The sequence below is a fragment of the Chelonia mydas genome, chromosome 21, assembly GCF_015237465.2.
Source record: "Chelonia mydas isolate rCheMyd1 chromosome 21, rCheMyd1.pri.v2, whole genome shotgun sequence".
In the NCBI taxonomy this organism is placed as follows: Eukaryota; Metazoa; Chordata; order Testudines; family Cheloniidae; genus Chelonia; species Chelonia mydas.
Window position 1 is genome coordinate 9,898,538 of NC_051261.2, and position 13,317 is coordinate 9,911,854.

General features: G+C 55.5%; 1 protein-coding gene across 6 annotated transcripts in view; it reads left to right on the plus strand.

Moving 5' to 3' along the window:
- ITPR3 (inositol 1,4,5-trisphosphate receptor type 3) overlaps positions 1-13,317 on the plus strand; it is a 94,268-nt gene that overhangs the window by 62,677 nt on the left and 18,274 nt on the right. For all 6 annotated transcript variants that reach the window (XM_043533420.1, XM_043533419.1, XM_043533418.1 and 3 more), the window contains 16 exons: positions 791-848; positions 1,152-1,317; positions 1,933-2,097; positions 3,509-3,577; positions 5,006-5,131; positions 5,884-6,006; positions 6,821-7,021; positions 7,696-7,947; positions 8,365-8,490; positions 9,049-9,174; positions 9,972-10,092; positions 10,702-10,886; positions 11,422-11,570; positions 11,779-11,887; positions 12,259-12,349; positions 12,886-13,055. In XM_043533420.1, the coding sequence (XP_043389355.1) occupies positions 791-848; positions 1,152-1,317; positions 1,933-2,097; positions 3,509-3,577; positions 5,006-5,131; positions 5,884-6,006; positions 6,821-7,021; positions 7,696-7,947; positions 8,365-8,490; positions 9,049-9,174; positions 9,972-10,092; positions 10,702-10,886; positions 11,422-11,570; positions 11,779-11,887; positions 12,259-12,349; positions 12,886-13,055 (2,237 nt within the window). The remainder of the gene's footprint in view (positions 1-790; positions 849-1,151; positions 1,318-1,932; positions 2,098-3,508; positions 3,578-5,005; positions 5,132-5,883; positions 6,007-6,820; positions 7,022-7,695; positions 7,948-8,364; positions 8,491-9,048; positions 9,175-9,971; positions 10,093-10,701; positions 10,887-11,421; positions 11,571-11,778; positions 11,888-12,258; positions 12,350-12,885; positions 13,056-13,317) is intronic.

Sequence of the window (13,317 nt, forward strand, 5' to 3'; positions counted from 1 at the left end):
AATGGGCTGGGTTGGGCCTGGATTTGATTGTTTGGTGCCAGGACCCAGCAGTGGTTTGGGAGGCTTTTGCGTGGAGGAGATGGAGGTTGAAGAAAATTAGGGACACAGACACTTTCACTCTGGTGTTTCTAAGGTGTCTCTCCCCGTGGTACCTAGTATCAGCTCAATAATAAAGGTCTGCATCCTCCTTCCCTGGCTTCTCTTTCCTTTTGCTGATTTGCTCCCCACTCCCCTTCTGTTGTTGTGAGCTTTTCCCTTTGCCACAGTTAAGCTCAAGGTTAAAGGTGGTGACACCTCCCTCCCCGCTAAGGTGACCAGATGTCCCGATTTTATAGGGACAGTCCTAATTTTGGGGTCTTTTTCTTATATAGGCTCCTATTACTCCCCCACCCCCCGTCCCAATTTTTCACATTTGCTCTCTGGTCACCCTACTCCCCGCTTCCCATATGCTCCTTCCTCACAATGAAATAGCAGCAGGACGTGTGTGTACGTAGAAGAGGCCAGTGGCTCAGCAGAGAACTACCGAGGGAGGTGCTTAAAGGCAGGGGAGGTCAAGAATCTGCAGATACGGTGGTGAATGCTCAGGTACCACGCTGATGAACAACCTTGTGACGACCTAGAGATAGCCCAGTCCATCCAGAGTTCAGCAGGGCAGGAAACCCCTTTCCCCCTCCCTGGATTGGGAGTTGAGACTGTTTCCCTAGTAGTTCCCTAGAAGTTTCGTTGTCACCTTCCATTGGGGCAGGGTTGAACTCCCTGCTTATGGCCCCTTTGGTTTCTCTCCTTTCAGATGCAGCGATGAACTTGGACAGAATAGGGGAGCAGGCAGAGGCCATGTTCGGGGTCGGGTAAGTGCCTCGGTCCCTTCTTTCCAGTGGAAAATGAATCTGTCCTTTGCTATTCCCTGTAGATAAGTCCCGCTCTCCTATGAAGAGGTGGATTGCTGGTGGCTGAAAGCCTCAGGGAGCAGAGAATGTGGGTGGCCTGGGGCTACCATAAAGGCTACCATAGGAGCCCCTTATCAGCCATCAGGAGTGGAATGGGCTAGTACAGGGCCAGCACAAAGCCAGAGGGAGTCCTTATTGCTGCTGAGGACTGTGGCCTGAGGAGCGGATTGTTACTCACGGTGTGGTCTTTCCCCTTGGCTTCAGGAAGTCAAGCAGCATGTTAGAGGTGGATGATGAAGGAGGGAGGATGTTTCTCCGTGTGCTGATCCACCTGACGATGCACAACTATCCCCCGCTTGTCTCCGGCTCCCTCCAGCTCCTCTTCAAACACTTCAGCCAGAGGCAGGAGGTGCTGCACACCTTTAAACAGGTAACACGGCTGGGGGCCGTCCAGGTGTCCCAGACCCTCTCGCAAGTCCTGGCCCACACCTGGGGTGCAGTTGGCTGAGGGGGTTGTAAATAGGGTACGCTAGGTGTGAGTCTAAATCCAGCCAGGCTGGCAGGGAGCAAAGGTTGAGTCCCTCTGAATGCGGTGTGGAAATGAGCGGGTGAGGTCAGTCCAGCAGCTAGCTGGTGCATGTCCACAGCGTTTGGCACCAAGAAAAGGTGCATGGTGGAATGGCCAGATCTGTGCCCGCTAAGGGAGTCCCATTGGTGCAGCTCCTTCCTTAAACTGCTCTGGTAGAGATGCTGCAGATCCTGGCCGTGCCCGGCAGGAATCAAGTCTAAGTGGTCTTGAGAGCCTCATCTGTGGGAGGTGGACGCTCAGGGTTGGGTAACAACATCACACCCAGGCCTGATAGTGCCATAAATGTAGCTTTTAATCAGCTGTTTCAGCCACAGCTGCCCCTGAGTCTTCTGGACTGAAGGTGGGGGAAGCAGAGAGCTGAGTGAGGAGAAGGCGGATGGACACCCACGCTTGGCTTTTCGTTGCACACCGGGTCCTCAGTGAGCAGAAGGGGCTGAGGTTCTTCTCGCGTTGCAGGTCCAGCTCCTGATCTCGGCTCAGGATGTTGAGAATTACAAGGTGATAAAGGCTGAGCTCGACAAGCTGCGCATGATGGTGGAGAAATCTGAACTCTGGGTGGACAAGAAGGGCAGCCCCAAGGGGGAGGACGCAGGGGAAGGGGCCAAGAAGGAGAAGAAAGAGGTAAGAACCTGAGCAGCTCTCCAGATTGCAGGGGATGGGCTGGATACAGACACCCCTGTGCCATTGGTTCAAATCCAGCTCAGGCCAGTGACGGAAGGATATTCTCTCTCGGTTCAGCCCCCTGAATTGGGCATGCCAGAGATGGGTTTTAGTGAGGCATTCAGTGCAGGAAGGCAGCTGCTCCTGGGGAAACGGGCAGGTGTGGAACCTTGTCCGAGGCTTGCTGAAGGTCCAGGTACCCTGGATCACTCTTGTCCACGTGCTTGTTGACACCCTCAACAAATTCTAATAGACTGGTGAGGGATGATTTCCCTTTACAGAAGCTAAGTTGACTTTTCCCCAACATATTGTGTTCATCTATGTGTCTGTTCTTTACTGTAGTTTCAATCAATTTGCCTGGTACTGAAGTTAGCCTGTAATTGCCAGGTTTGCCTCTGGAGCCTTTTATAAAAATTAGCATGACATTACTCTTTCATTTATCGATTTGTTCCGATACCTCTTATATGGATACCTCAATCTGGGACAGTTCCTCAGGTCTGTCACCTAAAAAGGATGGCTCAGGTGTGGGAATCTCCCCCACATCCTCTTCAATGAATTCAGAGGCGAAGAATTCATTTAGTTCTCCACAACAACGTTCTCTTCCTTGAGCCCTTCTTTAGCACCTTGTTCATCCAGGGGCCCCATCATTGTCTGACAGGCTTCCTGCTTCTGTTGTATTTAAAATTTTTCTTGCTGTTCGCTTTTGTGTCTTTTGCTAGTTGCTTTTCAGATGCTTTTTTTGGCCTGCCACTTGACTTGCCAGCTCCTTTATGTATTCCTCAGTAGGATTTGATTTCCACTTTTTAAAGAACATCTTTTTGCCACTAACTGCCTCTTTTACTCTGTTGTTTAGCCATGGTGGCATTTTGGTTTTGGTCCTCTTACTGTATTTTTAATTTGAGGTATACATTTAGTTTGTGCCTCTATTGTGGTGTTTTTAAATAGCTTCCATGCAGCTTGCAGGCATTTCACTCTTGTGACTCTTCATTTTCATTTCCGTTTAACTAGCTTCCTCATTTTTGTGTAGTTCCCCCTTTTTGAAGTTAAATGCTACTGCGGTGGGGTTCTTTGGTATTTTACCCTTGACAGGAATGTTAAATTTAATTACATTGTTGTCACTCTTACCAAGCAGTTCAGCAATATTCACTTCTTGCTCGAGATCCTATGCTCCACTTGGTACTAAATCAAGAACTTCCTCTCCCCTTGTGGGTTCCAGGACTAGCTGCTCCAAGAAGCAGTCATTAATGGAGTCTAGAAATTCTATCCCATGCTGAGGAGCCATGCACTCAGTCAATATGGGACACCTACCCATTATTATTGGGTTTTCTCTTTTTGTACTGAGAGATGTTCCTCTCTTTCCTTCCCTTTGTAGCACACTGCAGATGAGGAGGTCAGTACCCCTGAAGAGAAGAGCAGCGAGAATTACAAGATAGTCAAAGGGGTAAGTAACAGCGAATAAATATTGTCTCTGGTAACATCACATAGCACCAGCCAGCTGTGCAGTGGGACTGCCTGACCTAGCCAGGTCAGTGGGGAACATTGGACTGGAGTTGTCTTCATGGTGTTACATACAGCGTCTTGCACCATGGATAAGGGACTTGTGAGAAGTCAGGGGTGGAGCTGGCAGCTTGCGTGCAAAGACATGTGAGACTCGGGCTTACACTTAAAAGCTTAGTGCAGGGGGAGCCCTATGAAGTCATCAGACCCTGTGCAATAAAAGTCAAAGGCAGGACTTGTGCTAGGGGACAGAGGTGAGGATTTGTGAATGACACTCAGGACTCTCACTCTGCACGAGGAGGGACACAAGGATTTATGAATGAGACCCAGAGTCATGTTGCTGGACGTGAGGGTTTCTCAGTTGATTGAGGCCCTATGCTAATTTTTGCTATTCTGCTTGGTGAGTTGCGTGATGGAATTGACTCTCCCTTGCGTAGCTGGACACAAAGGGGCCTGTTCTCCCCTCTGTCTCACCCACGCAGCCCAATGACTTTAAGTGCGTACGCCTGGGAGAAACTTGACCCCAACATTTTGCAGGGCTTCCAGGACAATCCCAGCTGACATTCTGCAGCCAGGGCAGTAAATGCTGGTGCGTGACATCCTAATCTTTTCCAGCCTGAAGGGTCATGAATGCAAGGCAGGGCCTGGCTGTGCAGCCTGCCAGCTGGGGCTGCAGATGTTGGTGCAGGGGGAAAAGTGAGATCGCAGCCGCCCATAAGTAATGCGACACCTTCCATTTGGCAACATGGAGGATCACAGGCCAGATTCTCAGGCTACGCCGATGTAAATGCAGCATTTACTCCACGGTGCTCAGTGGAGTGGCTCTGGGTTTACACCAGGGAAACTGAGAGCAGCGTACTCTGTCAGCCAAGGCTGGACTCCCACTTAGAATCATACAATATCAGGATTGGAAGGGACCTCAGGAGGTCATCTAGTCCAACCCCCTGCTCAAAGCAGGACCAATCCCCAATTTTTGCCCCAAATCCCTAAATGGCCCCCTCAAGGATTGAACTCACAACCCTTGGTTTAGCAGGCCAATGCTCAAACCACTGAGCTATCCCTCCCCCCGTCCATCCCTCCTTCCACTTGTGGAAGCTGGGTTCAGAGGAGGCGGCCGGAGAAGAACCGTGCCTTTGATCTCCTGGGGGATGGAACGTATCTGCAACCTGTTCCCAGACAGGCTGCCCCTCTGGCAGCTTGGCTAGAGAGCACCCAGGGTCCGAACCCTAGAATTCAGGGATAGGACGGGCCTGTTCATGCCTGGCAGCCGGCCTCGTTGGGGCCAGCGTAGGGCTGCGTCCTGCTGTGTGTGTGTGTGTTCTAACGCTCATTCCTCTTCTCTTGTGCCCTGGGGGCGGGGTTCTCTCTCCAGATCCTGGAGCGGCTCAATAAAATGTGTGGGGTGGGTGAGCAGGTGCGCAAGAAGCAGCAGCGCCTGATGAAGAACATGGACGCCCACAAAGTGATGCTGGATCTGCTGCAGATCCCCTATGAGAAGGTGGGCGAGTGGGAAGCAGGGCGGGGCTGGGCTGGGCTGGGCTGGATGGGAGTCGAAGGCAGCAGCCCCAGCGCATGTTCAGGCAGCTGGGATATCTCCGCGCGGGGGTCAGTCGCTCAGTCCATGCAGCTCTGGGTTTGCCAGTGGTTTCCTACATACCGGATGCCCGGAGGCAGCGTGTCTAGTAGCTAGAGCAGCAGACTGGCTGCTGGGACTCCTGGGTTCTCTTCTCAGCTTGGCCACTGACTCACTGCACGACCCCGGGCAAGTCACTTCATCTGCCCAGGCCTCAGTGCCCTTCTCTGTAAAATGGGGATACCCACCCTTGCAAAGTGCATTGTGGGGAAAGGTCTGTATGCAGGAATTACTAATCGTAGGACTGGAAGGGACCTCGAGAGGTCAGGGTCCTATGGCGTAACGTCAGTTCTGACAGACAGGAATGGACTGAGGAGCCATCCAGCACGGTATGCAGTCTATAGCAGCATGCCTCAGCCCAGGTCCAATGCGCCTGTCTGCACAATAGTGTCCAGGGGGTGAGATTTCTTCCTTGAACCAGCTGTGGATGCAGAAACCTTCTCGGTGCCGTCGAACCCGATTGATTTGTTCTTTGATGTGCCACAATGTGACCCTAGGAAATGCCATCTTGGGAGGGGCGTCCTTATGCTTCTCATGGCTTGGGATGTCTCCTGGGTAGAATTCCTCAGACTCCTCCTCCAAGAACTCACATTCTTCTCTGCTCCCCCTTTGCTCAGGGTGATGCAAAGATGATGGAGATTCTGAGATACACCCACCAGTTCCTACAGAAATTCTGCGCTGGGAACCAAGGAAACCAGGCCCTTCTGCACAAACATCTCAACTTGTTCCTCACCCCTGGGGTAAGAGAGGAGGCCTCTCCCTCCGCCTCCCCTCGGGAGAGCTCAACATGGAACCAGAGGAGTGGGCTGGGGGATAGATGGGGATTCGTAGACAATAGAGATGGAAGAGACCGATTCTGGTAGGTCATCTAGGCCACCCTGGTCCCTCTACCCTGCTGGCCAGTCCTGGATAGTTCACTAACGTTTCACATGGTAGTGCTTGCTCTCTAGAAGGGTGGCCTTGCGATAAAGGCACTAGACTGGGGCTTAGAAGACCTGGTTTCAATTCTTGGCTCAGCCCCTCACTTGCTGTATGACCTCGGGCAAGTCACTTCACCGCCCCGTGCCTCAGTTTCCCCACCTGTAAAATGAGGATGGGGATGCGGCCCAGCCTCACAAAGGTGTTGTGAGGCAAAGTCACTAATGTCTGGGAGGCTCAGATGCTAGGAAAGCTGATGGAAAAGCCAACAAATAAATACGGAGATTGCTAGAGGGTGGCAAAGCACCCCTTCACACCCTTTCCCCCCCCCCCCCCCCGACAGAACAGGGAAGGAGGAAAGTTCTACGCAACCCCGCAGGATGGTCGGGGGGTTGCTTGGCTAAGGGTTGTGAAGGCCCAGCGGGTGGGGGTTTAGGGGTTCAGGATAATGGTCCAGGAGCGGGGAGGGGTGTTTGGAGAGCATGGACAAAGGAGAGAGCGACCCAGAAGAAGGGAAGAGACATACCTGCAAGAAGGAGAGCAAGTGGTGGTGGTGGGAGCTGGGAGTGTACCTGGGTGTTTGGGGGCTCTGCGTAGCCCCTCAGCCTCACGCAGGTGTCGCCCCCCCCCCCGCAGCTCCTGGAGGCCGAGACAATGCAGCACATCTTCCTGAACAACTACCAGCTGTGCTCGGAGATTAGCGAGACGGTGCTTCAGCACTTCGTCCACTGCCTGGCCACGCATGGCCGCCACGTGCAGTATCTCGACTTCCTGCACAGCATCATCAAGGCGGAGGGCAAGTACGTCAAGAAGTGCCAGGACATGATCATGACGGAGGTGAGAGCCCCCTCCCCTTGGGGGTGTGTGTGTGTGGGTGGGGGGGTGTTCATGTGTATAGACAGACCCAGTCAGAGGAGCAGGGCCGTCTCGGGGAGCAGGGTGGGGGCTCAGGAGGGACGCCTGTGCAGATCCCAGGGCCCCAGCTGGTTGCTAGGGGGCACTGCACTCTTGGAAGCCGCATCCTCTGGAGGAGATGGAGAAAGCAGGACAAGAACCCTTCTAATTTCATCCCAGCCTGAGGAGAGATTGTTCCTACCCAGAGAAGGCACTGTCCGCACTACATCTGAAACCTTGCTAACCCGCGTGCTCTCAGTCGTTGCTTGCACCATTTCCACTGTTGCGTGGGCAGACTCATGCAGCTGAATTTTCACCTTTGACAATCAGGCCTAACATGTCTCATGTTGGGCTCCCAAAGCCAGTGGCAGTTTTTAAGAATACTGGCCTTCACACCTAGACTGTTTTTAAGCTGCTTGCCTTAGAAATATCCTGCAACGGGGAGTTCCACAGGTTGGGAATTTCTGCGCTGTGTTGGAAAATGCCCTATTTCCATTGTAAATGCACTGTCCTTTAATCCCTGAGTGGCCCCTTTGCGGGGGGGAAGCTGGCTGTTGCCTTTCAAGGCTTTTCCCTCCCCCTGCCACAGATCCATGACCTTTGCTCCTTCCCCACAGCTCACCAATGCCGGGGACGACGTGGTGGTCTTCTACAATGACAAGGCCTCGCTTGCCACCATGCTGGAGATGATGACAGCGGCCCGGGAAGGGGTGGAGGAGAACAGCCCCCTCATGTACCACATCTCCTTGGTGGACCTGCTGGCTGCCTGTGCCGAGGGCAAGAACGTCTACACGGAGATCAAGTGCACATCCCTGCTGCCGCTGGAGGACATTGTGCAGGTGGTGACGCACGAGGACTGCATCACCGAGGTACTGGGGGCGGGGAGGGCACTGGCACCAACTCATAGAGCCAGGGAGATGGGCCGGGAACTCAGAGCCGTGGGTGCAGTGGAGAGAGACGAGAGGAGGGAGCGAGAAACACACCTGAGAGTGGGGGGATGAGGTAGGCTGGGGAAGGGGGTCTGACTTGTGATTTGTCCCACCTCTTGCCTGGCGGAAAGCGGGATTTGTGCTGGGGAGTTCAGAGCTCCCGCCACCAAGGTCGTGTGGTTATTTGGCTGCAGTGCTTCAAGCTGAACCCCTCTTGTGCCCCCGGTCCCTCTGGGAGCAGTCGTAGTTCGAAGGGCAGGAGGGAGGCTGGGGGCTGTGTTTGCCTTGCTGCTCTCCCACGGCTTCGTGTAGGGACTGAATTCCCCTCCCTGGGCCCATCCCCCTCTGCCCCTGCAGGTGAAGATGGCCTACGTGAACTTCGTCAACCACTGCTACGTGGACACCGAGGTGGAAATGAAGGAGATCTACACCAGCAACCACATCTGGACTCTCTTCGAGAACTTCACCCTGGACATGGCCACGGTGGGGGACAGGGCCTGGAGTGGATCCTGGGGTGGGGAATGGGGTGGAGACTCCCACTGACAACTCTCCCTTGGGAGGGTGGACACCAGGAGACGAAAGTTGCTGGATGCTCCACTAGCTTTCTCAGAAACCTAGAAGCAGCAGTGCAGGCTGGATACCATGGTGAGGGGAGCCAGCCAAGGAGCTGGAGAAATAGCTAGAGCCCAGCGTGCTGTAGCATTGGGAGCAGGATGGGCAGGTCAGGGGCAGTGCTATGTGGCACCTGTGTTCGGCGTAACAAGGAGCTGCTCCACACCCTGCTGTCCCGGCTGTGCCATCAGGACTGGGGGGCTGACACATCCACTCTGCAGCAGTACAGAGCCTTCTCCAGGGCCCAGCTGGCCCCTGGGAGCCCAGGGAGCAGGTGCTGGGTAGGGCGTGCCCCGCAGGGTGTCTGAGATGCCCTCGCAGCGTGGATCCCCCCAGCTCTGCTGGGTGCGTGCACGTCGGCGTTGCACTTGTACCAGTGTGTGCGCCCACCCCCCGGGCTGCAACGACCCGGTGTCTCCTTCCCTGCAGATGTGTAAGAAGCGAGAGAAGCGTCTGACGGACCCCGCCCTGGAGAAGTACGTGCTCACCGTGGTGCTGGACACCATCAATGCCTTCTTCAGCTCCCCCTTCTCGGAGAACAGCACTTCCCTGCAGGTAACTAGGGCCCTTTCCAGAGTCGAGCACAGCAATCGGCTGAGGGCCCCAGCTCCCCTGACGTGGCCCAGGCCAGGAGAGGTGCCGTCTGTGACCTGGAAGCTGCAGACGGCTCAAGAGTCGATGACCCTCAGCATCAGGATCCCACCGGTTCTGTTGCTGTCGGGGATGGAAGTCTCTGGATCATAGAGCCAAACCCGCCCCAACCTACAGTGGCCACGTGTGGCAGGGGTCTGGCCAGACCCTCCCTCTAGAGTGGCAGGAGCACTGATGTGGGGAGGGGCCCCGCCCTGCAGTGGGCTGGGAGACCTGGAAACCAGCTGAGTTTCACCTGCTGAGGGGTTTCCTTCCCTACTTGAGACACAGGCCCGGTGCACAGAGAGGAAACTTAAAAACAAGCCGAGGGAGGGCAAAGGGGGCCGAGGCTGGTGGGGCTGGTGGCTTTGTGGCATAGGCAGCAGAGCTTGGGGCGGTATTGAGGGGCAGAGCCCAGTGGGGCCGGAGGGGTCTCACAGAGGGCAGACCCCTGACTGGGTTGTGTTGATGGCTAAGGTACCACCCACACTAAGGTTTCTGGAGGGAGTGAACTGCAACCTGGTCAAACTCAGCAACTGGAGCAGTCCCTCAGACCTGGAGCAGAGCTTTGAGGGTGGGGAGACCCCAATGTGAACTGAAAGAGGAGGCAGGCTGCGTATGGGCCCTAGCAGAGGCCTGTAAGAAGCACCAGCAGCAGCTATGGGTCTGATAAGAGCTCACACCATGGCCCCAGATAAGGACCTGCCTCCTGTCTCTTGCAGACCCACCAGACCATTGTCGTGCAGCTCCTCCAGTCCACCATGAGGCTCCTGGAGTGCTCCTGGCTACAGCAGCAGCACAAGACCTCGGTGGAGGCCTGTATCCGTACCCTGGCCATGGTTGGTAAGGCGCTAAGGGGACCGTGTCTCAGGAGATTCCTGCTATTTCTGGCAGCTGATGGGGCCTGAAATAAAGCTGGAACTTATGCCGGTTTCCCTTAAGTCTTTGACCCTCATCCCGTCAGCTGCTGTCTGACTCTTGAGGAGGGCTATAAATGCTGATGGGTCACAGAGGGGAGAGGCTGGTTTAGTGGTGAATGCTCTGGGCTGGGAATTGAAACCCCCAAACTTTCCGATGTGATTTTTGGACATGTTATTTAATCTCTCTGTGCCTAAGTTCCTCCTCTGGAAAAGGAGGGCAATGCTATTTCTCTTCCTTCTTGGGGGGTGGGGGATAAATGTATTCGTGTTTGGGACACACAGTGCTGGGGGTCAGACGGAGGCAGGGTGTGGGCTGAGCACTGAACTGATCTGTTTGGAGTGCACAGGGAAGCAACAGCCCAGGTTGCTTTGCTCCTGGTTAGGGAAATGACCAACCTCACAGCACCGGGCGTGCCAGGCACTTGGCCTGCGGAGCCGCCCAAGCCAGCGCGGGTCTGGATCCGCCGCAGAGCTGGCGCTGTGGTGTGGCGCACCGCCCTCCGTGCTCCGTCTGAGCCTGCTCTGCTTTCAGCCAAGAGCCGCTCCATCGCCCTGCCCATGGACCTCGACGCCCACGTCAGCTCCCTGCTGAACAGCAGCTCCACCAGCGCCTTGCAGAGGAGCGCTTCCAGCTACAAGACAGCCACGCGGACCTTCCCCCGTGGCTTGGCCACGCCCAACCAGTGGGACTACAAAAACATCATTGAGAAGCTGCAGGTGCGGGCTGCGGGGAGCCCTTTCCGGGGGGTGGTCCTGGCTCCAGGTGAAATCAGGGGTATTGAGGACTCCCGATGGATTCGAACAGCAGCAGTGCCTCCTGCCCACACCCCTGAGCTGCAGGGACCTCCCTCTGCTTCAGCCGGCCCAGCCCATTTGATTCTGGTCCTGTCGGCTGAGCCTGCCACCAGCTCCCTTCAGGCCGCGACCGGCCACGCCTGCACCCAGATATGGTGCAGTCCCTGTCCTCTCCTGGCTGCCCCTCACTTCCAGAGGGCCAGAGAGGATGCAGACCCTGTGGCTTTCTCCCCTGTGCGCCACCTTGCAGAGGAGCCTGCATGCAGCAGCCTCTGAAGCGGGGAGGCAGTCAGTTGACCTGCTCCAGCAGACGTAGGGCCTGATCCGTCCAGGAGTTCCCCCAAGCCGGTGCAGCTCTGTCCCGTTCCCAGCACAGGCCGGTGCCTCGTGGGCCCAGTCTGGCCTTGCAGGTGCACGCGAGGCCTGGGCCCAACCCTGACGGCATCGTCGTTTGCAGGACATCATCAACTCCCTGGAGGAACGGTTCAAACCCCTGGTGGAAGCCGAAGTGTCTGTCCTGGTGGACGTTCTGCACCGCCCAGAGCTGCTCTTCATGGAGGGGACCGATGCCTACCAGCGCTGCGAGAGCGGGGGCTTCCTCTCCAAGTAAGGGGGTGGGGTAGGGGGTAGCCTCACAGCCGACTCTGATCCCAGCATCCAGCTGGAAGGGGTCGGTCCCTCCTCTGCTCTCCCCTGTGGGTGGCAGTGGGATGTGTGTGAACCCACAGGAGGAAGGAGGTGGAGTCCTTTCCGAAGAGGATGGGAGGGCTCAGGGTGCAGAAGGAACTGATGGGTTCTTGCTGTGTTTGGTCAGGCTGGTCCAGCACACTAAGGACCTGATGGAGAGCGAGGAGAAGTTGTGCATCCGGGTCCTGAGGACGCTGCAGCAGATGCTCATGAAGAGGAACAAATATGGGGACAGGGTGAGTACCTGAGGCACACGGTCAGGAGACCCACAGTAACCCCCCAGCCTGGTGCCTCTTTTCTCCCTCTGGCCTTTCCGTACAATTCTCAGGCTTGCTTCCCCTCTCCCTTGCCTTGGGGTCAATCGGGAGTGACTCCATATTACAGTCGGTGGAGTCACATCTCTGGGTTTTGCAGACACTTGGCTTTCACCCACGCCCTGGCCTTTTATGTGGCACATGCAGGACCTTATGCAGCTGGTGGGGGGTTGGGAGATTTGTCCCTACCCGGGGAGCTTTATCTCACTGCCCCTAAGGCAGGGGATTGGTCTGTGAGCTGTCGGGCATCCGCCACTTGAGCGCAGACCCATGGTGTTTATTTCTCACGTCAGGGCAACACGCTGAGGAAAATGCTTGTGAGTAACTACCTGCAGAACAAGAAGTCGAGCTCCAAAGGGGAGATCGTCGACACGACTGGGGGTGGTGAGCAACTTGGTGTCCTTTGTCTCCCCTCCGCGCCAGCTTTCTTCCCTGTCTCTTCTGAGGCTCACCCACACGCCTTGGGCTTCGGGCTTCTGCATTTCAAGCCCTTAGGATAGGGGACCACATCTTCAGCTGGTGTGAATCAGCCTCGCTTCCCTGAGGTCAGCCCTTACCAGAAGTAGGGTTTTGCCTGCAATTCCATACACAGGGAAATAGACGCGGGTTCTCTGGAACTGGAGTTTTCAGTCTCGTCATTCCACTGATCCATTCTAGGGAGTCGTAGGACCCTGTGGCCGTAGTACGAAAGGGCTTTGCAAATGTTAATGACTCATAACTCTCCCCTGTGAGCAGATGGGGAAACTGAGGCACGGAGCGACTGAGGAACTTTTCCAGGGTCACACAGGGAATCTGGCAGCTCAGTGCCTCGACCCAAAGTCCACCCTCTGCTCCTTAGCTTGGCTGTAGAATTCACTACTGCGCCTCCCCAATGTTGCCCCTCGCTCCAGTTTTTACCTCTCGTGTTCTTCCATGCGTAGGCCAAGACCAGGACTGGTCAGTCATTGCTGCCATCCAGTGCCGGCTGGACAGAGAAGGGGCCACCAAGCTGGTGTCGGACCTTATCATGAACACCAAAAACGAGAAGATTTTCCAGGAGAGCATCCTCTTAGCCATCCGGCTGCTGGACGGCGGCAACACGGAGATACAGGTCTGGGGGTAGTGCTGCATTCCCAGCGTGTGCACCAGACGTGGAGGACTTAGGAGAGAGGATTCGGTTTGTGTGAATGCAAACCTTTGTCTGAAACTCTCACTGGAGCGAATGCTGCATTTGAGAGTTTGAAAAAAGTGTCTCTATACGATATTCGCCCATCCCTGCGCTTAGTGGTTCCGGCCAAGGCAGATGTAATAAAATCCCACCAGACCGGCTGCTCACGCTGTGTTCCTCGGCCCACCAGAAATCGCTGGCGATT